The sequence below is a fragment of the Pygoscelis adeliae genome, unplaced genomic scaffold (genome assembly GCF_000699105.1).
Source record: "Pygoscelis adeliae isolate BGI_AS28 unplaced genomic scaffold, ASM69910v1 Scaffold4, whole genome shotgun sequence".
Lineage (NCBI taxonomy): Eukaryota > Metazoa > Chordata > Aves > Sphenisciformes > Spheniscidae > Pygoscelis > Pygoscelis adeliae.
In genome coordinates, this window is record NW_008824986.1 from 1,574,483 (window position 1) to 1,602,382 (window position 27,900).

Here is a 27,900-nt window from a genome sequence, read left to right on the forward strand (position 1 = left end):
CCCTCTTTGCAGAAAAAGTGGCGTGACTTGCAAATGTTCTTCAATGTTTGCCTTCCTAACTGCTTCTCAATTTAAGTAATGCAACCGGTATGCAAATATAATAATGGCATCGACTCGACAGAGGACAGGATACACCAAGTGTATACGATCTTTGTTGTTGCTTTAGTCCTTGGAATAAGCTGGGTCCGATTTTGGCTTTGTGGTTTGTTTAGTTTATGCACGCGGGTCCTCAAAGGCAAGATCAAAATCAAACCCTCATATTCCTTTCTGATCACTAACTCTAGCTGAGTGTTTGTGTTTTGCGTGGCTGCTTAACAGTATTAAAGATTAAAGCTTTGTGTGGAAGCAAAGACCCATTTAAGGCGAGAGATGGAGGTATACACATCCAAGTGACACTGTCTAGCTGCAGATTCGGCAGAAGGGCAGCTGCAGTGCCCTGATCTAGACTAACAAGAAGAGATAAAAATATTTTTAATAAGTACTCTTAAACAGAAGAATACAGCACAGCGTGCCTAGGGACCATAAATCTACTGATTTCCTGGGTCTGGAGATTTGGATTACCCCAATCACCAACCACTTTGTCTTACTCTTTAGGGATTTCTTGCCGAAACGTGACAGATTCCACCCAGTAACACAACACTATTCACAGAAGCAATGGGAAATACCAGTGGAACCAGATCTGTGGGACAAGGGCGTTTACTTTTACCATGACAAAACAGGCATCAAGGGAGCAAGTCGCATTGTCAAGTCCCACTATAGAGTTACGTGCGTGCACAGTGCTGACACACCATAATGTTTTCACAATCGCTTTATACGAAACAACAGCAGGTAGATATGCAGGAGGGAACTGTTGCTTCCCCTTCGCTAAAAGCATCAACACCCAGGTCTGGTGGTCAGTGTGCTGGCGCTGTGCTTAACAGAGATGCTGCAAAGAACACATTTAGTATGATGCAATGGTAGCTCTCAACGCACATCACCTGGGGGCAATTTCGTCTCAGACAATAACTGATTTTTGACAGTTGCAGAAATTATAGACTGATTTTTCCATGACCTACAGATGGGGAAGGTACCAACAAGGTGAATAAGAAACATGCAGATTGGGGTCCAGAAACAGGAGATATTATTAACAGCACACATTCTATCTTGTATCCTATTTTTTATGTCATTAGTTGTATTTTTTTTTCCCCAATAAAGCAGTGAGTTCTGGGTTTTTACCAGTTCTGACTATGGAGTCGCTGCTTTATGAGAAAGTGCTCACAAGACAGAATTGGGGCTGAGATTGTGGAGTTCAGTTCTGCTCGGCATCGCGAAGTCTGCATCCCACCGCTGTGATGAGCGCTGCTCCTTTCCCGCTGCCATCCTCTGACAGCAGGAAGGTCACGTCGCAGTTGGGTGCCAGGTCTTTGACTGTTTGGTGCATGATCCTCGAAAAGCTGTGAAAGGAAACGATGGCAGTGGGTGAGGGAGGTCCCGCAGCATCTGCAGAGTGTAGCACTGCCACAGGCCTTTGCAGTGCTCCCCCTTTCACTGGGGAAAGAACTAACATGCTGAAAACTAGGGTGGATTTGAAGACTGGGAGCAGTGGGAGTTAAAGGAAAAAAGCACTTGCATCCCACCCCTGCCTCTTTGTCTGCATGGGGTTAACCTGGATTGCTAGTACCACAGCAAAGGGGAGAGAAGAGACCCACACATACAGTCATCTCCTTCCCACCCATCTCCCTCCATGCACACCAGAGATGGGCACTAGTCCTCTCCTCCTCCTGCCACCAGCTCTTTTAGACTCCTGCCCTCGCCTGCCATTGCTTCACAGCAGCCCATCTCCTCTACACACTGAACAGAAACATCCTCCAAAGAGGCACCAGGCATTTCAGCAATGCTCTGTCATTGCCTTTGCATAGCCAAGAGAGCCTTCCCTTGCTGTGCAGCTTCCAACTTGTTCGGCAAGCTGCATCCCCTTCAGTTTATCACCACCCCAAGAATCCTTCACAAGTCCTTCTTGATCCTCTCGTTGCCCTTTGGAAAGCCCTGACCACCCCTGATTAAGACTTTTTTTCCCTGGCTCTTATCCTAGCAAGTAAGAGAGACCGGTTTGGTGCATCAAGAGAAAGGATGTACAAGCAACACGCTACAGATTGCAGGCAAACAAATGCTGAGACGGTGAATACTCACTGTGGATGTAGTTTGTACAGAGTCCCATCCACACCAACCGTTATCTCCAGGTGCTCTAACCCTCTGTTCTCCCTAATTTTATCTACAACTGCAGCCATTCCAGCGCCGCACAACTGAGCTGCTCGCCTCGACACTGCTCCGCACACGGTCTTGACAATGATACTGTCATCGCAGGTGCTGTTGAGCCCCAGCTGCTGGAGGATGGCTCGCACCTGCAGCAAGGCTAACCTGTCACTGCAGAAGCAGAAGAGCACAGTGTTAAATTAAAGATTTCCCTCAGCCAAGCCACTGCCACAAACCCCACTGCATTGATGGCTGCATCCATGCACCCACACCAGGCAGCAGTTTTTCCTGCCAGCACAAGAGACCTCGGGGAATGCAAATTCATTCCGCCCAGCACCATACTGCAAGTGCAGGAGAGGGTCGCAGGCAGCAAGGGAGGCTCCGAGTCCAGCTCTGCATTGCCTCCCCTTCTCTTTTCTTGCCAAAGGGCATTTCAGGAAAATATTTTTAATTACCAGCTTGGGGTTTTCCCAGCAATAAAGATTCAACAGGCTTTGAGATTACTTAAAATACAGAGTCCGAGCAATAAAGACGCAAACATATCCAGTAAAGAAGTGCTTATTCAGCTAGCGTTCATTCAGTTCAACAATTATAGCTAGACACACACAAGAGGCACAGGAAAATGTCTTGATTTCCAAGCAAGCAAATAAATTGATACAGGAAATCCTTGACAGCCCTTCCTATGATTTAGCAGTAAGCATTGCTAGAAATTCAGATGATGTTGTAAAGAGTCCTTCCACACATGCACAGGCTCTTACTGAAACCAAAATTATCTCTAGAGAACCAAGCAATGCTCTCCAGCTGTCCCTCCCCTCTAGCAGTGTTACCAGATGAGCGTTACCACACTATTTCACCCTAAACAGCCTCCCATGCAGTGCTCTTACCTCTCAATCTGAGAAAGGAACTTGGTTTCAAAGATGTGTCTGGTCTTCAGCGTCTCTGAAATCTGGCCTCTGAACAGGAAGCCCCGTTTGGTGAAGTCGATCAAAATATTGCGGACTATTTCCCCCAGGTACATCCCACTGATCATTTTCTCATACCTGCAATGAAAGACAGCGGCACAGCTCAGAGGGATGCTGCTCACATTTGCAAAGGCAGCATTGCAGCTGCATTATCAGCCAGGTGTCCTGCCCGCGTACATGGGGGACATGAAATACGCAACACGATTTACACAGAATGGCCATTTACTAGAAAAATTGGGCAAGAAAAAGCATGAAGACTCAGTGGGAAGCCTTGTGAGCCCATCTACAAACACTTCATCTTTTCCTCACTACCATGTTCCCCCAGCCAGGCTGTTGTTAATGACAGCTGGTATTTCTCCCAGATGGAAGAAATGAAAACCTGTCGCCAGAGAGCAGAACAGTGCCCAGATGAAAGCCAAATTTGCCGTGCATCCCCTAGTGACAGCCCTGAGTGGACCCCAGGGAAAACTTGTCCCCACTGCACAACATTTGGGAGTTCTCTTGAAGCACAGCTGAGATCTTCAACAGAAAAAGGTCAGTGGCTCTGTGCAGCAAAATTACAGGAATACCACAAGGTACAGTCACTGCAAGTGCAGCGTTTTAAGGGAGTCCTGTGCTGCAAAACCCTGTGAAAGATAAAAGATGTGAAAAGGTATGTCCAGCATGTTCGCAGGATCACTGACCTGTAAACTAGCAAGCTGGGGGTCCAGGGTTGGTTTATGCTTTTCAGTTAATTCCAGCACCTGGTTTCCAGTAGGGAAGCAGTAGTCCAAAAACCATGGGGAGGAACCAAGCTGTCTTGAACTCCTCTTGCCCCCCACTTTGCACACAGGACCCAAGTTTCCCACTTGTAGGCCTGCCCCGAGGCTAGAGAGAGGGAATATCTTCCACCTGCAGACCTCTTCCCTGCACATGACAAGGAGCGGTCTACGAGCCATGCTCAGCACCGGTACAGGGCAGCCCTGTGCTGAGGAGGGCAGGAGTCTGCTTTGCACTCCTTCCTCTCCAGCATCGTTCTGGTTTGAATGGAGCATTTTGGGGTCCGTGAGCTGTGCCCTTACCAATGAGAACTGAATACTTTTCCATTTATTGAAAAGTGCATTCAGTGATGAATCCTTTATTTCACCTCCTGAAGCTCTAAAGCAGGGTTTCTGCCCTGGATTGAGTGGAGTCCAGCATGCCATCCTGCTGGAAGCAGGCCATGCAGTCCATTTAATACCATGAGCTCTCTCAGGCTTGTACCCAGCAAGTGCCCTCCCTCTCGAGTGCTTAACTCTCTCTAGAATAAATTATTCCCCCTGGCAGTCTCCTCTACTGCCTTTGGCGGCTTACTCCATGCCAACTCTGCTGCTGCATCAGGCTCGCTCAATATCTGCCTCTCTGGGTCTGTTTGAGCCCTAAGTGCTAAAGAGCTTCCCAAGGGACCTGCCAACTTCTCTGCATCCCCCAGGTTTTCAGGCAGATTTATTCTAGTGACAAAATCTTTTTAAAAGCTCCTGGCATCAAAGCATGGCCGCAGAGAAATTATGAAAAATTGTAGTCTGGGCATGCAGCAGTCTCAGCCCAGTTTTATCAGTGCTGGGTACACCTCCTTGTCAGCCCTTTCTTGAAGGGCGGGAAGCACTTGCCCAAACAAGAGCTGGACCCCCAAAATGGAATCCAACCTCCAGGGCCAAGAAAGGCAGGTCCTCTAACAGGACATATTTTATCCAGAAAATTGCCTGAAATAAGAGCTGGCTGCAACTGCTAGAAAACTCCTGACTGATTTACAGTGAGCAGCTCCAAGCTCCAACCATGCCAGCTGGTCTAGGCGGAGGATTTCTAGAGGCAGAGCCCTCTACAAAGAGAGTTCAGCTAAAAGAGATTAAACTGAGACCAAGAGCAAAAGAATGACAAGCCATCTTAACCCCCTCAGTACAACACGGGATGAGAAAAAGGGTCTCTTCATAATTTCAAGACTCTTGAAGTTCTCACCAAAAACCCTGCTGCAGTCCCATGGCAGCAAATAAGCTGCAAAAAAGCAGCGACCAGGAAAAGCACAGAAGAGGGAGATCCTACAGGATAGCAGGGCTGCAGTCATTTTCGACTCTCAACCTCTCCCTTCTCTGACTGGGAGAAATCCAATCCTCTCTTAAAAGCATTTAAGGCAGCCTGGCTTATACTTAGCACACCATTTATCCCACAGTACCTTTGCTTTCCAGCATTTAGTGAATAGTCATCAACCGCTTTGTCATATATTGTCCTGATATCGTCCAGGCATCCATTATCCCCAAACGCTCCCCACTCCGTGTTCACACACATTCGTCCTTGCTCACCATCCACCATCTCTATGTTTCTCATCTCTTCCATGTAACAGGCATTGCTGCCAGTTCCTGAAAGAAGAAAATACTGAAATTAATCTGTTCAGAACAACACAACACTAGAACAAGCACGACAGCCCTGACAAAACCTTCTGGGGGGATCCTGAATGTGTTTTTTCTGAATGATGAAGTCAAACCATCATTTGAAACATCACAAAAAAACCCCACTCTTCAATAATCCTGAATTGAGAGAGAATATTACTGCTGTGGTGCACCACTCAGGGTGGCTCAGAGAAGAAGAGGCTCACCCAGGCCAGCTGGGCTGAGGGTCCCATGCTACAGGGAGGAGCAGCAGTGCAGACACCAACCCTCATGTACTTCTGAACCCAAAACCACAGCAAGAAATCAGCTGGATTTTGGAGTTAGGAATCACCTTCCACAAAGTCCACCGACCCACGAAATTCAGGGGAAAATTTGCCAAACTGAAAACCTCAGCAAGTTCTGAGGCATCAGGCAAAGAAAACCCCAGGGGTTTTACCAGCTAATTGCAGGGTATTTTTTAGCTCTTGCTTGTTTTTTTCTGATTCAAATTGCTTAAATAGTTTCTCCGGCAGGAAGGTTACTTCCATGTTGAAATGATGCCACATCTGATTCTGCTTAAAGGGGATCCTAAGGAGCGTGGCAATTACAAAGTGCTGCATCTACACAGAGGCCTTAGGGAGCAAAGCTTTATTAGCAAAGAGAGGCAGCTTTTGCTGCTACCTGGGGCAAAAGTTTTCTTGAAGTTGCCTACCGAACTCTCATTTAACCCTGCATCACAAATTCTGCACCAATTATATCAGCAAGTCTGTTTTCCTTTGCCATTTTTTTAGGGTACTATGTCAATAAAGTCTAGGCAAAAATAGATCCTCCCACAGTGCTCCCCTGCTGCAGGAGAGCTGAGCCACAGCACAGGGTTTGGGGGAAAGTCTGGGCTTGCAGACTGAGACCCAGGTTTGTGGGACCAAACCAGACCAAACCCAGTTGTGGACCATCAGCACTGGCCAACCTGCCAACACCAAGTCTCATCGTCCAGAAAGAGCTAAGTAAGGGCTGCCTGAATATGTGGATGCCTATTAAATACAGGCTGTTAGACTGACAGGCTTTTAGATGATCTCCTGTTGCCAACAGATGAAAAGCAGAGACCTGGTCTCATCAGTGGCAGTTTCCAAAGTATTCAGCAGTGGAGACTCAAAGCACTGGCTCTCCTGGGCAGGAGAGGTGGCACTGGGCAGAGACAGGACACCAGCGTGACATGAACTCACCCTTGCAAGAGTATTTTTCCCTGCCAAGCAACAGCAGGAAAGTTCACCCACCTCCCTGCACTGGGGAGAGCAGCGTAACTGCCGGCTCATGCAGGCTCCTCAGCAAGCACTGCCAGTCTGGCCAGGACAATTCAGGCAGTGCAAAAGGAGCTGTCAGAGCCCCAGGGCTTTTGCTCTCATTATCCCAGAGGTATCCAGGCCACCTCCGACTCCCTGCTCTGCACACAAACATGCTGGCTGGAGAGCATATCTGGCAGGGCTGCAGCAGACGGTCCTCAGAGGATGCTCTCAGCACCCCAAGGACACACTGTCCTTCCTGCAGGGAACTCTGTCCCTGAAACCACACCACTGACGGAGCTGCACAGACATGGCTTCCTACCCACACTGCACTGTGCTGACTCATCCTGGACATTTTCCAACTGTCTGGAGGAGAAATTGGTGGAGTTTTATTTTCTTACAAGCCATCTTGCAACTGAAAGCATTCTTAAAACTTACAGGTGCCTCGTCCCCTTCTCTCCCACTGAAAACTCATTTATCTGGAGAGCTTTGGGAATTCACACCGCCTTGTGCCACAGGCACCCCAAGTGTGGCATTTGCAAAGGCATCGGCAGTCACCTGTGGAATTATTTCAGCTGTCTCACTGCTGGGAAGAGAGCTGTCAGTCGCTGCACTTTGTCTATCAGAGCTTTCCATCACATGCCATTCGGGAATTGGGGCTGTGCTTTACAAGTTTATTCTGAGAGACCACATGCTCAAGGGAAGCTGTGGGCTACCTGAACACCCCAGCAGGGAAACTCTTACGTGCTAAACTAACAGATACTCCAGGAGCTGGCAAGACTACCTGAGCCCACGTTTGCTCGCTTCCCAAGCAGCACAGTGCCTTCCCAGTTAAAACAGGCAGGATTTGTTCAGCATTACAGCCTGTGCTTATCTCAACTGATCATGCACAGAACTAAGCTGGCTGTTAAATTTTGCTCTTAATTCCTTCATGCAGCGTGCTTCTGAAGGGATAGCTGTTAATCTCAAAATCTTTCACTCCTGGACACCGTAACTATATTTTCAGTTAACCACAGGGATGTCTCCACAAGAATACAGACAGATGTGTCAACGTGCTGTTTAATAAAAAAGTGCCAAATAAAAAGCAGCTCTAACACGTACCCACAATGAGTCCGATTTCACAGTTCGGGTCTTCATAGGCACAAGTCATCATTGTGCCCACTGTATCATTCACCACGGCCACCACATCCAAGTCAAACTCCTTTGGAAGAGAGAAATAAAACAGTGAGAACTCTGGGTTCGGGGCAACCCCTCACACCAAAGGGGACACAAAAGCCACTTGGGAACTCTGTCAAGGCACACTGGAAACAAACAACTGAAAGTACCAGCCTGATTTTATACATGCAGAAATAGAAACTTAATCTATTAGCGGGTAGCTAAGGCTCCTCGCATGCTCTACCTACAATATACTATGTCTTCAGAAGAAAGTATATTCCTGGCTGTTCTCTTTGGCTTAGATATATTTAAGTACAGATCTTGTATATAGGCACATGGTAGAGGGCTATCGCCATTCTGTATTACAGCAGTGCAGTAGCAAATCCAGTAGCAAAGGTTTTTAAGATCCTCTTTTCACTTGCTAGTAAAACTCTGCTAAAATTAATGCTCTCAGGCTACTTTTCTTCCCTTCCTAGAAAGATTCAGCTAAGCTGCTTGAGGCTTTTTCAAGAACAAGGGTTGGGAGGGGGGAAAACTGTCATGTAGGGTGCACTGAGGTGGATTCCTGAAATCACTACATTGAAAACTCCTGCCTTCTCCATGCTCTGATGCAGTGAAAATTGCCACAGGGTTTGAAAGAAGCCTTAAAAGTTCTGCCAAATTTATCAAGTTAGAAGTCTCTGGGGAGAAAATAAAAAGCAATGAAACAAAATCCCCAGTGTGGCTCATTTTGAGTAGCAATTTCCATTCGGTGGCTGAACTCTCTCATTTCCACCACACACCCTCTAGACCGTCCTATGTGGTGGTCAGGCTACATGGCAGCATCAGAGCCAGCACAGCCACACGGCATTGGGGGCTGCTGTATCTGGACCTGCTGTGAGGCAAACGCCTTCTGTGCGGGACAGGAGGCACAGCCCATTTCCTCAAGGCACAGAAACCCTGCAAGAGGGAACCAGCCTGACCCATGAGGTCTGTCACGTCTGGAGGGGAGGGAGAAGTAGGAGGAGAAAAAGAAAACAAAACCAAAAGAAAAATCACCTCTCTTCTTTTAATTCCTTCTCTAAGCAAATACACCACATCTTCTCCCTCGCAGTCTGTAGCTTTGAAGCCTTTTGTCCAATTGAGAAGGATACCCTAAAAAGAAAGAAAATAGGTTATCAAGTTTCCTGGTGCACTACAGATTGCCCCAAAAATCCTACAATCCTCTAAGGGATGATCACTTAGCATTTCTAATAAAATAAATAATTCCCTGCATTTGCTGCCTATTTCCTCCTTCCTTATATATGAATATTCATCTTATTTTTGCTAAGACTAGAATGTTATTCTGTACACTTGACATTTCAAATGCTTTAGTGTGAGGTTATACAGAAAAGTCTCTATGAAAAGGAATATCTCTTTATATATGTGGAAATTGCATCTAAAACTACTGATCATGCTTGGTCTCCAAATTTCCAGAGCAATGCAACAAACTCAAAAAAAAAAATGTGTGACAGAAACAACAAAGTCACAAAAAACCCCAGTGTGACAGAAAATGCCTGTCTTCAAAAAAAGTGCTAAGTAGACAGGAAACTATTAATAGCTGCACAGGTGGAGTTGGTGGAAGTATGTGGCAGTGAAGAAGTTAAACATGAAAGCGAAGAGAAAAAGGGTACACTTGACAGGGACACGCTGCAGGCCACACTGTCACCCACAGGGTGACATAGCCAAGCAGGCCCTGGTCCACCCTCTCCATCCGGGGAGACCAGATCAGCTGGGGAACAGGAGCTGGCAGCAGGGATGGACTTTTGCTTACTGCTCACAAAACCCGAGAAGTATCACAGTCCAGCAGGTTTATATGACCGGAAAAAACATTATACCTTAAAAAAAGGGATATCACCACCATGGAAAATTTAAATGCTCTTATCTGTCACAGCCATGGGCTGAACAGCATTTGCATTTGTCCTGGTTTTGGCAGAGATACAGTTAATTTCCTTCCTAGTAGCTGGTACAGTGCTGTGTTTTGGATTTAGGAGGAGAACAAAGTTGATAACACACCGATGTTTTAGTTGTTGCTGGATAGTGCTTACACTAGTCAAGGACTTTTCAGCTTCCCATGCTCTACTGACTGAGAAGGCTGGAGGTGCACAAGAAGCTGGGAGGGGGCACAGCCAAACTGGCCAAAGGGACATTCCATACCATGTGACGTCATGCTCAGTACATAAACTGGGGGAAGCTGGCCGGGGGGGCCGCTGCTCGGGGACTGGCTGGGCATCGGTCAGCGGGTGGTGAGCAACTGCACTGTGCATCACTTGCTTTGTGTATTATTATTATTACATTATTATTATTATTGCTATTATTATTTTATTTCAATTATTAAACTGTTTTTATCTCAACCCACGAGTTTTTCCTCACTTCTACTCTTCCAATTCTCTCCCCCATCCCACCGGGTGGGGGGGAGTGAGCGAGTGGCTGTGTGGTGCTCAGTTGCCAACTGAGGTTAAATCACAACAGCATTACTACCTTTAAAGGAACTATTTGTAGGAGCAGCTGTAGTGGTCAGGGTCAGAGCATGAACCCTCCCCTTGAACAACCTCCCTGTAAGTGTCACATAGATGATACGAAGGCAGAGAAATCAGGCCTAGCATAAGCACAAAAGCAGATTCAAAAGATACTAAGGAACTTACAGCATCCAGACTGGTCTGCTTGCAAGGGAAGGAAAACGTGAAGCCAAGAGGAAGACGTGCGCCTTTTATCCCCATATAATCCAGGAAGTCAGAAATGCAGGTAACGATGTGATCAAACAGCTTTAAAGAGAATAGTCATGCATTTGAAGTTGTACATGTTACAGCTCCTAAGAAAGTACTTAAAAAGTAGCAGTGCTGCAAAACAGAAACACAAATACTCACCTCTTCTCCTGTTCCCTGCATCACCTCTATAGGAATGGCATAGATTTTGTTGTGCATCTCAACCGTTCTCCTTTTACCGCTGCGGATTTTCACCAGCAAAACTCTAAAGTTTGTCCCTCCAAGGTCAAGTGCCAGAAAGTCTCCATTCTCTGTAAAAGAGTATGTGTGTGTATTTAAAGAACCATAAGCAAAATCTTAAAAAGTGCTTTCCCCAAAAAGCACTGTGACGTAAAATCTCTTAGAAACTCTCAGTTGGGAAGACCTTCATCAAAGGAGGATCTTAGATGCTGCTCTGATGATTCCAGCCCTTTTTTTGTGGTTTTTGGTTTTGTTTTGTTTTAAACCAACAGGGGAAAGAGGACCCACACAACTGTTCCCTGAGAGAAAGCAGAAATTTGGCCAGCCACCCTGGAATGCAAAGAACTACCCAGGTTGTGTGGACAGGGTTCGGATGGGTTTGGGTTATGAGCCAGCTGTGGTTTTCTCCCCCCCAGCCCTGGCTTGCTTCCCCCCGGGGGCAAGGACAGGGGGCCGGGCTGCCAGCAACCAGCACAAGGGCAGCACAGGCTGCCTTGCCCGGGGCTGGGATTTCCTCATTTGCACAGCTCAGGAGGCTCCCTCTTTCATTGCACCAGATCTGCTCACCCTCCACCAAACCCAAACCCCGTCTCCGGGAGCCCATTTTGGGTGCCCCACTGCCAAGCCAGTGCCCTCACTCCAGCGAGGGCATGCTTCTACCTGACCCATCCGGTGTGCTGCGGACAAAGGTGGGCAACATTTTCACTTTGGCAGTCTCATGAGTCTTCTTCTTCAGCCCCGCTTCCATCTCTGCCCTCATCCTCTTCTTCACCTGCAGCAGCTGCTCGTGGGTGAGCTTGAACTCGGCCAATGTCTCGTCAATGAGCCGGTGCTGTTCCGACAGCCGGTACGCCACTGCCGTCACCATCGCTGCTCCCTTCCCACTGCCGCTCTCCGATAGTAGGAACCGCACTTCCGAGTCAGGCACCAAGCGCCGAGTGGTTTTGTGCAAGCGCCGGGCATACCTGCGGGGAGGGGAGGCTGCAAGCCCACTGTCTGCGTTGCCTCCCCCACGGCCCCCAAAATCTATGCTGCCAACACAGACCGACCTCAACGGGAGAGAGGAGCCTCATCACACCCAAACTAGCTAGAGCCTCCTGAGCAGGAAAACCGCCAGGGAAGAGCAGTTCTTCCCTATGGCCTCTTTCCTCCTGAATTTCTAAGAAAGGCCAGCAAAAAGCAGGGGGGAGCATCAGGGTCTCATCCCCTGAACCTGACCCTAGATGGGAGAAACCCCCTGGCTCCAGCTGCTCCGATCTCCTCTCCTGGGGTCATCAAGCTTTCATGAACTCACTGGTTTACATGGTGTGGGGAAACAGTTCAGAAACAAAAATTGCCTGTGTATGTTATCTTAACACATCCTGGACTTGCCCATCTGGAAAAGCTATTCCAAGAATGCTACTCTGAAATTTTTTTTGTTTGCCAAAATGTTATGTTTTTCTTTAACTAAGGAAAATCGGTTTTTCAACAAAATAATGGGAAACTGAAAAGGAGACGTTAAACATTTTTATCCTTTCCAAAGTTTCCCCATAAACAACACTCAGCCGTCCCAGCCAGCTCCAATGCCAAGGTATGTCCCGTATGCTGTCCTTCTGCTCCCACTCAGGACCCACAGCTAAATCCTACAGCCGAAACTGGAAACTGACTTGTTATCACCAGCTACTATTTACTAAATAAAAGCCTTTTACCATGTGTGCATAAAGCATACCTGCACACTGCCTATTTCTTCCCTTTCTTTTTTCTGACCCTGGAAACTCCTACGCAGGTGCTGCTCTCCCAGTGCACACAGGCCAGCAGCCACTCCCAAACATCCACAGCGTTGGGTCTTGAGCACTTAGATTATTTTTGACACTAAGACTCACACCAAACCCTGTTACCAGGACCGGGTATACCCACAGCAAAAGAGCTCAACTTCCTTTCTGATTTTTACATTAATCTAAACAGCTGCTTGATTAAAAATGTAACTTCCAAGATGGGTAAAAACAACAGTTTTTAAAAGGCCACAGAAACGTAAGCACCATCTAAGGCACCTGAAGGGGCACAAGTCCATGGGACCCGATGAGGTCTAACTGCGGGTCCTGAAGGAACTGGCAGATGAAGTTGCTAAGCCACTATCCATTGTATTTGAGAAGTTGTGGTACTCTGATGAAGTTCCCACTGACTGGAAAAGGGGAAACATAACCCCCATTTTTAAAAAGGGAAAAAAGGAAGACCCGGGGAACTACAGGCCAGTCAGTCTCATGTCTGTGCCTGGGAAGATCATGGAACAGATCCTCCTGGAAGCTATGCTAAGGCACATGGAGGACAGGGAGGTGATTCGAGACAGCCAGCATGGCTTCACCAAGGGCAAGTCCTGCCTGACTAACCTAGTGGCCTTCTGTGATGGAGTGACTGGTTCAGTGTACATGGGAAGGGCTACAGATGTTGTCTATCTGGACCTCTGTAAGGCCTTTGACACGGTCCCCCACAACATCCTTCTCTCTAAACTGGAGAGGTATGGATTTGATGGGTGGACTGTCCGGTGGGTGAGGAATTGGTTAGATGGTCGCATCCAGAGGGTAGTGGTCAACAGCTCTATGTCCAGATGGAGGTGGGTGAGGACGGGCGTCCCACAGGGGTCCGTATTGGGACCGGTACTGTTTAATATCTTCATCAATAACATAGACAGTGGGATCGAGTGCACCCTCAGCAAGTTTGCAGATGACACCAAGCTGAGTGGTGCAGTCAACACGCCAGAGGGACGGGATGCCATCCAGAGGGACCTGGACAAGCTCGAGGAGTGGGCCCGTGTGAACCTCATGAGATTCAACAAGGCCAAGTGCAAGGTCCTGCACCTGGGTCAGGGCAACCCCCAGTATCAATACAGGCTGGGGGATGAAGGGATTGAGAGCAGCCCTGCCGAGAAGGACTTGGGGGTACTGGTGGATGAAAAGCTGGACATGAGCCAGCAATGCACGCTTGCAGCCCGGAAGGCCAACCGTATCCTGGGCTGCATCAAAAGCAGCATGGCCAGCAGGTCGAGGGAGGGGATTCTGCCCCTCTACTCTGCTCTGGTGAGACCCCACCTGGAGTACTGCGTGCAGCTCTGGAGCCCTCAGCATAAGAAAGACACGGACCTGTTGGAGCGGATCCAGAAGAGGGCCACAAAAATGATCAGGGGGATGGAACACCTCTCCTGTGAAGAAGGGCTGAGAGACTTGGGGTTGTTCAGCCTAGAGAAGAGAAAGCTTTGGGGAGACCTTATTGCAGCCTATCAGGACTTAAAGGGGGCTTACAAAAAAGATGGGGGCAAACTTTTTAGCAGGGCCTGTTGCGACAGGACAAGGGGGAATGGCTTTAAACTAAAGGGGGGTAGATTGAGACTAGATATAAGGAAGAAATTTTTTACGCTGAGGGTGGTGAGACACTGGCACAGGTTGCCCAGAGAGGTGGTGGATGTCCCATCCCTGGAAACATTCAAGGTCAGGTTGGACGGAGCTCTGAGCAACCTGATCTAGTTGAAGATGTCCCTGCCCACAGCAAGGGGGTTGGACTAGATGACCTTTAGAGGTCCCTTCCAACCCAAACTATTCTATGATTCTATCATTCTATGATTTTTCCCTCCTGTTTTCCAGGTGTATCTTCAGCGGAAAAGACTGAAAGAAATAGAGTTCAGCAGTCATTTTCAAAACAACTGAGTTTAAATTGAAAATGCAGATCAAGGTGCATTAATGCAGGTCTCCTCAAAGCCCAATCCATGGGCGTAAAGTAATATTTTGTACAAAGAAACTCTCCTTCCAAGAGGTCTATTGAGATCCCTTAAGGTATGTACTCAGACCACCATAGTTTTCACTAATATTGCAGTATCCAATTACTCAGGGTTTTGGTTCTTTTCTCTGTGGTTTTTTTGCTTTTTTTTAAAAATCTCACCCTACTTCTTCACTTAAAGACATCTCTCCTTTCCACTAAGCTCCCCATCTCAGACCAAACCCCTGTGCCCGCGTTTCGGGTTCCTCATCTCACACCCAAACCGAATGCCTGGGTGACATCTTGGGGTTAACATGCTCGACCCTTTGCAAACCAGAGGCCGTGGTAGGTGAAGAGTGTTAATGGCAGGAGCAGAGGGACTCACTGTGGATGCATCTTGTAGAGGGAGCCATCGACACCCACAGTGGTCCGGAGGCGGCCGACCCCTTTGTTATCCCGCAGCTGGTTGAGGATGGCACCCAGTGTAGAGGCTACCAGGTTGGCCGAGCGGAAGGACACGATGGTGCAGACATGCTGGACGGCAATGCAGTCCTCGTGGGATGGCTCCACCCCCAGGCGGGTTAAAATTTCTTTGGCTTTGTTCAAACCTTCTTTGCTCCTACAAAGAGAGAGCAGTAAAGGGTACTCCTTAGTGGGGGAGCTATAATATGCACGACTGAGGTGTATCCAACCATGGGTGTCCCTGCCTGGGGTTTGAGAAAGGGGTTAGAAAGAAAATTTCTTAGAGATCTGGACTGGGAAGCTCCATGAGGCTTGAAATAAAATGCTCTAACTATGCATTCATTCACAGATAGAAACAGCTTTCCATTAAAGCCTGGTGCAAACATGCCACCTACAAACCATGCAATTCCAGGTACTACAGCAGCCACCCTATGGGCAGGATTACTCCCATATGTACCCAAGAGCCTGCCCTCCTCCAAGTTCGTTTCCCACAAGGCAAGAGGTACATCATGTCACTGGAAACCTGTACAACGATAATCGTTTGCAATTCTCTCTCCAACACAGACTACATTTTCGTTGTGCCAGATGATCAGACCAAATCTCACCCCAAGCGAGCTTCCTGTACTCCGAAACTGAATGCACAAAGCACGGGACCGGGACCGGGACCGGGACCGGGACCAGCCCCGTCCTGCGGAGCCAACCCATCCCCCAAGAGCACAGCATGTGCTGTAGCTCGGGCTGCAGTTGGTCCAACAGCACCAGACCCAAAGCACAGCAGCCACCTCACGACAGCTCTGTCAGTGCACCTCCAAGGAAATTAGCAACTTCCAAACACTTTTACAGACCTGGAGGAATTAAATGCTTTTTCATCACATTGATGCTTTAAACTTCAAACAGCTTCTCTCTGGAACAGGAGCTCATACGTCTCAATAAATTAAGCTCAGTGTGAAAAACAAAACCCCAAGCAAAGGTTGCCTAAGTGATTTCATCCTAACGGGTCTCTTTTCAGGCTTTTACAACCTCACTGAATTTCTGCCTCTTGCACCGCATTTTCCGTCATTAGCACCCAGCCTGAGAGCAAAGTTTCTGGCAAAAGTTATCCATGTCCAGCTTGGTCATTTCCCAGACAAAAACACAAGGAGTATATCTTGTCATTACTAACTGCACTTCATACATCTTTTTAAGGACTCTTGCATCTTGCTAGCATGAGCTAGAAATTTGAAGCTGCACAGTGATGTGCCCCCTACTTACAACCAAAGTGCTCTTCAGGAAGTGAGGTGGGTTTTCAGGGCAAATTTTGCTCTTAATAACTGAATTTCTCAATAACTGCTTCTTCTCATTGCTGTTCAACATTACATTGGTCCATTACATGGACCTCTGTGGTTAAGACAAATGAACACACACGTTTAATGGAACGCTATTCAGGTAAGACAGTCTGCAGGGACAGCAGTAAAACGGGGCAGGGGGCAACAGGCATTGTAGAAGTTAGTGGCTGTTCCCTTGGCATTGCACTCGCAATCAACAGTACCGCTATACATGTGCACCAAAATCAGCAGCATTTCGAAAACAAAAGCCAGCCCAATGACTACAGTACAAACTGAGTGATGTGAATTTTAAAAATGCAGGGGGAAGAGCCAGTAAGTACTGACCAAAGGGGTGATGACACCATAAGAAACCAACTGGCACATAGCTCAGAGGTCGCCATGTAGCACCCGGCACTGCCTACGAGACTGAATGCTCTGCCTTGTCACGCTTGTTTTCTTTCTGCCCAGCACTCCCGTGGATACAGCAAGGAGCAACACAAGTATTTGCTAGGAGGCACTAAGCCAATTCACTCCCCTGTTTAGCTGCAGGGTAACAACTTCTGAGTTTCTGCAAGCAGGGTGAGAGGTAGCACAGCACATACCCTGTAGCTGCACAGACTGGTAAGCTTTCATAGTTCCTTCCAACACAGAAAAATGGAGAAATCTTGGGGAGGAGGGCACAGACTGTCTGCTGGGGCTCCCCACATGGCAGCTCTGCACCTGTGCTGGAGGATGGCAGCCACCCCCAATGCAGCACGTCTCCCCACAAAGCAAAAAAGAGATGCTGGAAAATTAACATTCAGAGTCATTGTGAAACCCAGGGGGTGAAAAGGGATAGGTACTCACTTTTCTATGGCAGAAACATGCTTTGTCTCGAACTTCCCTTTGGTGAGAAGCTCAGGGGTGATTCTCCCCTCAAAAAGCAGCCCCTCCTTGGCCATCTTCACCAGGATGAGCCTTACCAGCTCCCCCATGTACAGCCCGCTGACCATCTTCTCAAACCTGCAGGAGAGGACAGCAGCAGTCACCCGCCCGTCCACGGGCAACACTGGGAGGCAGAGCCCAGCTGTGCCACCGCACCGCCCGGCCCAGCCTACGGTTTGCCTCACCATGGGCAAAGTCGAGCTTTCTTGAACTGCTGAATTCATAACACAAGTGGAAAAGGGAGCACAGAGCGGAAAACAAAAGAAGCAAAGCTCACAAATAACTGCCTCACTCACAGCTGCTTCCCAGGATTAAGGGATCCACGGTCGATCTCTCGATCAAACTCGGTCCTGATGTCTTCTAGCGAGCCATCATCTCCAAAGGCCCCCCACTCCGTGTTAATGCACATCCTGCCCTCGTCCCCTTCCACCAGGTCGATATGCCGCATCTCCTCCATATAACAGGCGTTGGTGCCAGTGCCTTTAGGGAAAGGACATCAGAAGGTGCTAACCGAACAGGCCAGGCAAAGGGACAAAAGCCACATGCATGCTGCAGCAGCAATGTGCATTACCAATGATCAAGCCAACTTCGCAACGCTGGTCATCAAAACCACAGGTCATCATAGTCCCGACGGTGTCATTCACAACAGCCATGATATCTGCATCGTAGTCCTGATGGAGGAACAAAACATTACTTGGGCCATATGGCTCCTCTGGAAAAGGTTGCTTGTGTTTATCACCGGTTTGCTTGTATCAACTAATTTCACAAGAAACAGGAAACAAATAGTTTGTCTGAATACCACAGCTCATCTTTTTAAATATCACCTGTTCTGTCTGCCAGTTCCCTATCCCATGTACCCAGGAAGACAATGAGAGCAGACTAATGCACCAGGCAAAGAATAAAACAGCAGTAGCATAATTCTAGAGAGCAAAGACCTGCTCTCACATAAGCACCCTTAGGCAGGAAAGAAAAGGGCTATACATGAGGGAGGGAGGAACTCTGCAGTTAAACATCATGGAGTAATTTGATGCAGTTGCTTGAGGATTCAATCTAGAAAATATTCCCAAATTACATATTTCTCACAGGATTCACTTAAAACATCTAGGAGTTTTATTTCAAGTGAAGATTTTAATACAAAAATATAAGCAAATCATGCAATTAAATAAGCTATCCAAATGACATGCACTCATTCCTTTCCAGCTTCTTCAGTGTGTTATTCTACCTGATACCAAGTCTGATGATAGTAACTGATAAAGTAATGTTGTTTGATGGCAGTAAACTCAGGTTTGCTTAAGAGTCCACAACTGCCCAAATAGAGCAAATACTGCCCAGTTTCAGTGGATTTGGATGCTAAGTAATCCACATATCACCTGGCTGCAAGCATTATGCAAACTCAAATTCATTCCATCTCACGCTCAATGCCTTTTTATTTGTTTAAATCAGCAACCTGGTCACCTTCACCCTCTATAAAATCAGCAGTGAGAAACTGCAGGGAGCAACACAGCTCACTGAGCCTGCAATCCCCCTTCTTTTCTACTCTGCTCCTCTTCTGCTCCCAAGCAAGGCCATTACACAACTGAGCTGAGCCCAGACCATGAGACGCAGTTTCTCAGGAGTGGGACATGTCAGTATCGCTGAAAAGCTGCGGCACTGACACACAGCAGTTTCTCAGTTTTTGGAGAGTGATAAAATTGCTGAAGGTTGCCAGCGACAAACCACAACATAGTAACTCAGTTTTGTGCTATGAGGAAAATCACAGCTTCCACATAGCAACTCTGACGTCGTTCCATTTTCCCAGCAAATGGCAAAACCGCACATCTTCATGCAAGAAAGCAGAGCTGCACCGTCACTCATGTCACTGACTTGAGCGTGTGATCTGAAGGATGGTCCCTGACAAAGAAACGCCAGTTTGCTGTGATACAGAGTTAAAAAAAGAATGAAGTACAATTTACCCCACGTTTCTTGATGGCCCTATTAAGCAGCCTCACAACATCTGCTCCCTCCACTCCGCTTGCTTTGAAGCGCTTCGTCCAGGTTATCAGAATACCCTGATAAAACAACAGAGCAATATTCAACAGGATGCCACCATAAGACACAAATCGATTTTTTTTTTCCTTAAAAACAAGATTTCATACTTCAAATGCATCTTCAGGTCTCTTTTCTTATATGACCTAACAACCCAGCCTGAGACACTTGGCGGTCTTTGATTCTCATTACAGTAAGCTGAAAGATGGGAAATTGTTTTCCCCTCCCTTGCTAGAAAATGGTTTGTTTGCATTTTGTATTTTCAGCCCCCCACTCTTCTCCCTGTTACTCCTCGACAGTTTTTCTTGGAAAACCATTTAATCCTTTTGGGCCATGGAAATTGACTGCTTTCAGAAAAAGCTGACTGCGCGGGACTGACTAAAGAGAAAGGATGTGATGTTTGTATGTCCAGGATTCGGCTGCAGCGGGGATCAGACTGCTGCACATTTGCTGCCTGGAGTCCCAGCTGTCCGGGCTTGTTTCACTGTGGGATCACGTTTATGGGTTGAGACAAATGGAAATACTGGAAATGTAGCAATGTATGTCCCCGACTTACGGCATGGATAAAAAGGAAATCCTGGTACTGAATTCCTTGTCTGCAAACTGTCATAAAAAGCCTACAAATCCCCCAAGGTAATGACTACATCTGATTTTTTTCTATTTAGATAATGCCTAGCTGATTCAGAGCATTCAGTATATAAGTAAATAATAACAAAAGAAAGAAAAAAGCACTGACAGTAGTCAACAGAAAAAACAACTCAAATCAGCTCAGCTTTTCATACCCACCACAATATTCACATCTATCACAACAGGAATCCAAGAAGCTAAAAACCAGAAAAGCTGAAGCCTATAGGCACAAGCAGCCATTGCCCAGGTGTACATTTGCCCATATCTCAGCTTAAAAATCAACCACGTGTCTTGTGCATGTTCGCCCTCCTAACTGGGATAGCTACAGGGGACAGAGGGGTCAGGGCAGCTCTTTCCAGACCAGGAGGTATTCTCCTAGCACTAAACCACAAACTCAGTCTGCGTAAGTTTTGCCACTGTGCTGCCCTTGTTAGATTCATATAGAAACCCAGCAAAGCCCCGTGCTGCTGCGTAGGGGCAAAGCCCACACTGCAGGCACAGTTTTAATGGGCAAAAGGGCCCCTTGTTCCACATAACTTTTATCATTCAGGAAACTGGTCAAACCACACTGGCAAAGAGCAGCTCCTCTCGGTGTGACTGGCCATTGTGCTGGAAGGATTTTTTGCTTCACCGGCAAGGCCTTGGCAGCAGAGAGGAGCCCTTAGAGTGCAGCTGGGTTGAGTGGGACCCAACCATGCAGCGCCACCTTGTCACCCTTGGAGAAACCAGGGACCACCCTGCCTCCTTCTGCTCACCAAGCACAAGAAACCAGAACCCAGGCAAGCACAGCCTCACAGAAGCAGCAATCCAGGAACAAATCTGGCCCACAGAATCCAGAAAAATGTGTTTTTCAAATGCCCAAAATATCACAAAAACTCTCAAAAAGAGTTTTTGTTTTTCTTTTTTTTTTTATTAAGAGACACCCTCCCTTGTCTCTTACTATTCTCTTCCACTCTGCCACTGCTCATCTCCAAGTCTCTACAGGTGTCTCCAACCCATCCCACACACTACCTGCCTGCCCCTGCCCCACACAAGCATGATTTCATCCCCTCTGGCTTGAGCAAACCAGCCCGCAAACAAGCGCCTTTCATTACGCAGCTAAACACATTTTCTCAAGGGCAACTCAACTTCACAACCACATCCCCAGCATGACTCTGCTGCGGTCAGTAGCCTGAGCCTTACCACACACCACGGCCAGACTGGAAAGCAGCACCAAAATCAACTCATCTCTTCTGAACTGATGCAAGAAAAGGCAGCTCTCTGTTCTTAACTACATTCAGACCCTGAGTTAGTAAGCACCCTTTGGTTTCAGCTCTCGGCATCGCTCAAGAAGTATGAAATGTAATAAAAATCGTGCCTCACCTGGCCCTCCTCAGCACCGACACCTGGGGAGCTGTTGCACCAGGCTAACCTAGAAAAGCAGGTCGTGCTTTAACGGTGCAACCTCTTAGCGTTTTGTGCCGATTTAACTTCTCTGCATTAACTTGCTACACCGTTGCCATAGCAATGCTGTACCAGGAGGCTGCTGAGTCATTTGTGATATAATGAGCAAAAGAAGGAAAATATCGTAGCATCCTTGTCATAGGAATCTCATCAGTCACTTCATACAACACTGCTTATTTCCATCCCTTTGTAAACACGTTGCTTCCAGGTGGCCTGCCCCATTGCCCTGAGTGCTGAGCACCCAGCTGGGGGCATGGCTCAGCACACCCTGACCCAAATCAGTGTGTGCACTTGTGAAGTTCAGCAAAATCTGAGCAAATGCTGCCGGGCTGGGTCCTTCCCAGTTACACCCCATGGAGAGGTGAAAAAGGCTGCACAGGAGGCAGGAAAAACCGCTGCCATGTTTACACGGTAAACCATAATACTGAGGAGCTTACACAGAGGCAGTACAAAACATCAGACGCCTCCTCCTCATCTGTTAACCAGTTCTTTCAGACAGAAATGTAAACACAAACATGAAGTCTGACAGTGAAATATAACACTCATTTATCCCAAAAATGAGACCTGTCTGGGATACTGCTTTCATAGCAGTGTTTTAATAACGTGGTAGCTCTTCTGCATATTAAGAAAATTGTGAAATCTTCTTACCTCATCTAGCTTGGATTGTCGACACGGGAAAGAAAACGTAAACCCAACTGGTAATTTCTTGTCTTTGATTTGTTGTTTCTCCATAAAGTCTCCCAGGCATTCAGCAACGTGATCAAAAAGCTGTAAGAAAACAAAAAGTATAGATTAGAAATACATTTCAGAGAGAAAATATTTCAAACTGCATATGAAAACTGTACTGGGTGAGAGGAAAGGGGAAAATATCTGCTCCAAATTTTTAGATATATAAATGACATAGCTATGAAAAATACTCTCAGGCAGTCTACATTAACACATTAATAATTAATAAATTATGAAATACAGTGTCCTTTTACACACCTAATTCTGCATGGCATCTTTTACACCCATATAAAAATGCTTTTCCTGAAACAAGGGGCACATGGCTCTCGAGCACGCCATAACCCTTCCACTTAACATTTGATGAGAAAAAAAATGTTCTTTTAACCTTTCAATAACAGGAAGGAGCATCTCAAAAGAACATTTGGGATCCAGTCCCACAGGAGGTTGAGCACTTTTACAGTGATGCAGAGAAGATAACATCTGCTTCACTCAAGCATTGCTGAGACCAGAGAACCCAGCACTTTGCAGGAGCCACCCAAAAGGACATCATCTCTCAAATCTATTCCTAAAGCACACAACAAACAAACAAAAAGGAAACCCAGGGGATTTGTCAAAATATGAGAAACAACCCGAAATGGGAACATTTTCTACATTTTTTAAAATGCTGAACTATGCAGGCAGCCTGCACCAACCTTGCAGGTACCAATTCCCACCCAGATGCCTCGATGGCTGCTCGATGGCACCCTGTGACAATAGTACTATGCGTCCCCACCAGCCAGGCCAGGAGCCAGGCATGCCAGGGAGTGTGTGGGCACGAAGGTGAGGGATGTCTCTTACACCGAGCTATTTGGAAAGCCCCTCAGGTAGATCGCAACATTCAAAGCTGAAATCAAGCCCTAGCAATTGAAGCAACAAAAATACACGTTTGTATCTACCAGTAACAAAAAGCCAGACATGCCTTGAACCGATCCATACCACAAATGGATGTCAAACTATTAACAAGTCACCGCCTGCCCCGGAAGATAACTGTGCTTCACATTTTAACTCCCTAAAAAAAAAAACCAACCCCCCTAACTGCAGCATTGGTGGGACGAGGCCAGGAAAACTGCCCAGAAGATTGGGGATAATTGGGAGGGAATACAAAAAGGTATCTGTTGGTTGCAATTAGCCTGCACAACTTTATTAAGAACAATTTACAGAGTCTCAGAGAGATGGGAAAGCACTACAGACAGGCTGCGGCAATTACAAAAAATGAAGAGGGATGTTTTGCCGATCGAAGCAGGTTAAGAAGTGGTATGTGTAATATTACAATTTAACAGAGCACCTTAAACCCATTCCTAAAATGAGGTCAGATTTGATTAAGCAGAAGTACAGTAGTTTCCCAGGGAAAATGTTGCCATTCATTGTCCTGGGGAAATCAAGGACATTTCACTGAGTGCATGCAGTGAAGTGGCATGGGAAAGCAATGTACGCTGCTGCATTTCTGTAAGACTATATTCAGCTGTCCAGACAAGGGATAGAGGAAAAGGAGTTATGAAAAGAAGAACTATAGTTAAGCAATAAAATATGACAACTTCTCCAGGAGGAACACAGAAATAACAGGAGCATATGTTTTTATTATGCTTTCCATCTGAAAGTATCTTGCTAAATACTCAATCATACTAAACTTTCAGCTGCTCCCAGGATTACAAACAATAACCAAGGGCCAACCTCAAACCCCTCAGGAATTCAGAGAGCAGGAAGCAGAAATATTGACTGAGGATGCTGCTACAAAAATCCCTCTCATGCAATGAACCACAACTGCACAGAGAAGAGACAGGACCTGCTTTGTAAGTCCAACTACAAAAGATCCCTGGGCATTCCCAATGCACTCCGGAAAGTCCATGCACCTGCCGGTGTTTGCCCTTGCAGTCCCAGCACGACCTGCCGAAGCTCACCTCCATGTGTTAGCACGCACGCTTGCTGCAAGCAATGCATTGTGAGTCATTAGGGCTCTGGGCTGGCAGCAGGGCATGCGAGCGTAACCCGTGCCGCAGCCTGCACGGGCAAATGTGGTTAACTATTAGCCGCATTCTTGACACTACAGTAGCAGTGTCTAGTCAGTAATGCACTGTGCTACTGTTTTTAATAAAGCACAGAGGGAAGGCACTGCTCAAGAGGAGAAAAGAAAGCGAGAGGCATTTATTGATTTTGCTACCATTGATGGTCGTTAAGATTTTTCCTAAGGAGACTCAAGGAAGCATCTGTATGTGCCCGTGCCCATGTTAACATCCAAACCTTACAAGTGCCAAATAACTGTGACAGGACAGTAGAGGCAACATTACAAAGTTCCTGTGGATTTCATTAAAGTAGGGCAGACAGATTGAGGAAAAATCCAAATTCCCATCCACGCACAGGTACGTGGCAGGGAACAGTGTGAGCCCAATATTTTATCAAATGTCAAAGAGACGGACAGAGCAAACGCCGCAGCCAAGAGGAAAGGACCAGTCAGATTTTACACCTTTTTAGACCTGAAGCAATATAACCACAAGACGCTGAGCAATATGATATCAGGCTTTATTACTTCCTCTGGCCATGAAGTTGCCTGCTCAGGTTAGGCTCCAAGAAATCTCCACAAGGATGCATTTGTCTGGTAGCCAGCAGACTTTGGCAAGCAACTGAAGATCTGAGCTCAGGCTCAAGCTGCTGAATGGGGAAGATTTAAGGAGCAAGGAAACCACAGCTTCAGATAGGGAGAACAGCCACAAATCCATAATCTACCTCCAGTGGCGGCAGAAGACAAAAAGCAACGCCAAAATCAAGCCTCAGGCACGCTCCCATTCGCTGAGTTGACACGGAAGACAGGCTTCTTACAAATTTTAGACCTATTTAAGACCGGTGCTGTTACACTGCTGAAGTCAATGAGAGTTTTGCCCTTGACTTTGACAGGGAACTGTCTCCGACTGACAAAGCTGTCAGCCCGTGCCTGACAGATGGGCAAAAATAGAAGTTGGAATGCAATGAAGTAGAAAATATCAAAAGGAACCATGCTAGTGAGGCATGAAGCCATAAATCGCAATCCCTTCAATAAGATGACAATGTATTAGGCTTTAAGAGTATAACTCACTGAAGTTAATGACACAGCTTGCTGAAAAACATACTAGTAGCCTACCCCATGCGGGCAGTTCAGTCCAAGTATCCCACTAATCTGGCTCAGAGATTTCAGAGAACCTCAACTGCATGCATCAGTCATAAGCACCAAATCATCACCTGTTTGTGTGCCTCCTGGGCATCCGCCATGCTTCCCTGTGAAGTCTTACAGCAAGCGTTTTAGTCGTGGCTGGATATTGTCATGGGACAACTTCAAACCCAGATGCAATTCTGATGATGCTTCCAGTTCTCCTCTTCTTTTCCTGGTACTTAAATACTGGGAGCGACTGTCCCCCCAGAGTCAGTGGAAGCCTTGCTCGCTTCTCTTTCAGTATAAAAGCCATGACAAAGCCTGTCAGTATGAGCTCCACGCTGCTGGTTCCTGACAGCCAAATGGCCTTCGGATATTTAAAAATTAAAATGTAAACACAACAAAGCCCTGGAAAGAATGCAGACCTGATGTCTCTTTTCCTGGCTTCTCCTTACCACCCTTACTGTCTCTCCATAAAGTCTCACCTTAAGTAAGCCTGCCTTGCCTCCCTGGGACAGACACTTGGCCCCTGGGTGTGCAGGCAAGCCCTGCTGCTTGTCTGTCTCCAGCTCCCAACACCCCTCGATGGACAAGCAACCCCGCACTCCAAACCTGCCTCCAGGCAGCCCACCCGACTTCCCTGCCTCCACCAGCAACAGGCAGCTCAGCTCAGCTCCCCTCCAAAACCGTTCCGCGGGAAAGCCGCTGCATGTTAGTAAAAGTCTTTACAAGAAAGGTATTTATTGCTGTGGTTCATATATCACAGCAATGCTTATATCAGTGCTACTTACAAGCCATGATTGCCATCTTACACCCACTATTGCGTACGAATGCAGCAGCAGTTATTAGATACATACGTTAAGGGTATTAAGGTGACTGCAGAAAATATATTAAGGGTAGAAACGCTGTTTGCATAATTTTTCTTTTTTTCCTCTTTTGTTTATTCTTCTGAAACAAGCTATAAGTTTCCTGCAGGTCTCATACTCCTAAATAGCACCTCATTCTAGTAAAAAGTGTAAAAAAACTTGCTGTTTCCAACAATGAAAATTACCTGTTTTGTCTTACACTGACACGGAGACAAATCTGTCAGTAAAATATTCATTGTAATCCACTTTCTGATCATAAAAAGAAAATAAATTCTTCCAAAGAACCCAATTTGAAATCCAAGTAAATGGATCCAAACATTTTCTACTCTTGGAACATGGGAGACTAAAAAAAACCCTATCATTTACTCAGCAAAAATTAAGTTGAAGTTGTGCCAAAGCATTCTATCAGCTTCCTGTAATTTTTCTAATGTACTTGTACTTTTCATGAATGCTAAGTTGCTCAGACTGCCAGGACAGATATGCGGCTGTCAGGGGTATTTCCATCCCTCATCTAACATTACAATTGCAGGGTTGGTTATGCTCGATGCTTACAAAGACTAAGTTGTTTTCCTGCTGTCCATTCTTACCTGTGGAAAGTAACTTTACCACAAAAGTCAGTTTTTATTCTAGGCTATTTTTTTCCCCTAACTCAGCCAAAAGTCTCCCACACAACGACAGCAGATTTGCAGCACTCATGCATGCTCTATCACACTAACTACTGCTCATTTATTTTCAGTATCGACAAAGAGCTGTAGTCGAATCTTTGCACGCTGTAGGTGCAACTATTAAGATGCTAAGGTCATTCTTGTGGTGTTTTTCTAAAACAGCAGCATGAAAGCAACTAATCTTTACAGAACTGTCCTAACGAAGACGTGCTTACCCGTGTTCCGCTGCCGTGCATGATATCTTCAGGCGTATTATAAATTTCGGTTTCCATTTGTACCGTCTGCTTTTTCTCGTGCGATACCTTCACCCGCAGAATTCGGAAATAAGAACCGCCAAGATCCAGTGCAATGAAATCTCCTTTCTCTATGTGGAAAACAAGACACAAGTGATTAAAAATTCTATGCATCACAAACCTGGGAAACATCAAGCTCTGTTAAGTATAACGCGTAGGCAAATTCCAGTGCCTACAGCAAGGAAGTTCTAGCTGCAGGGCGTCCACGTGAAGCATCAACCTGATTCCCTACAATTTAACATGAAGTTGGTGCAATGGCAACACCAACCACCATTGATACACAGGGAACTGCAATGGGGGTTTATCCAAAAAGAATGGACTAACGGTGGAGAGTCTGTATTCAGATCTCATGATGAAGCTGGCAGAGCAAACATCTCAGGAGAAAGCCAACAAGATGTTGAAAACAGAGACAGTAAAATGAAGAGATGCCAGACCACTGATGAGCATCTTTTGCTGTAAATGAACCTGTGTCATTCTGGCAAATAACAGTGAATGGCGGCTGGATTGCGCACTACTCTAAAATCAACAAATTACATACAGATGTAGTTAAAGTAGGAACCACTTATTTCACCCCTGGAAGCTGAGATTCACTGCAAACTGCAGTCAGATAACAGAAGTCAGAGAAATGACAGTCTGAAAAAATCACAGGGCAGCCCTGCACTGCTGCAGGAGTTATTCAGAAGTTGTGATCCCTTCCACAGAGCTC

General features: G+C 46.6%; 1 protein-coding gene across 1 annotated transcript in view; it reads right to left on the reverse strand.

Moving 5' to 3' along the window:
* The window catches only part of HK1 (hexokinase 1), a 40,983-nt gene that overhangs the window by 1,782 nt on the left and 11,301 nt on the right, over positions 1-27,900 (reverse strand). The window contains exons 3-18 of the mRNA XM_009325801.1: positions 27,117-27,265; positions 22,133-22,252; positions 19,342-19,437; positions 17,961-18,060; positions 17,686-17,869; positions 17,312-17,467; positions 15,085-15,318; positions 11,634-11,938; positions 10,896-11,044; positions 10,674-10,793; positions 9,049-9,144; positions 7,957-8,056; positions 5,383-5,566; positions 3,117-3,272; positions 2,170-2,403; positions 1-1,433 (exon numbers count right to left, since the gene is read on the reverse strand). The exon at positions 1-1,433 is cut by the window's left edge and continues 1,782 nt beyond it. Coding sequence (XP_009324076.1) covers positions 1,289-1,433; positions 2,170-2,403; positions 3,117-3,272; positions 5,383-5,566; positions 7,957-8,056; positions 9,049-9,144; positions 10,674-10,793; positions 10,896-11,044; positions 11,634-11,938; positions 15,085-15,318; positions 17,312-17,467; positions 17,686-17,869; positions 17,961-18,060; positions 19,342-19,437; positions 22,133-22,252; positions 27,117-27,265 — 2,528 coding nt within the window. The 3' untranslated portion in view covers positions 1-1,288. The remainder of the gene's footprint in view (positions 1,434-2,169; positions 2,404-3,116; positions 3,273-5,382; positions 5,567-7,956; positions 8,057-9,048; positions 9,145-10,673; positions 10,794-10,895; positions 11,045-11,633; positions 11,939-15,084; positions 15,319-17,311; positions 17,468-17,685; positions 17,870-17,960; positions 18,061-19,341; positions 19,438-22,132; positions 22,253-27,116; positions 27,266-27,900) is intronic.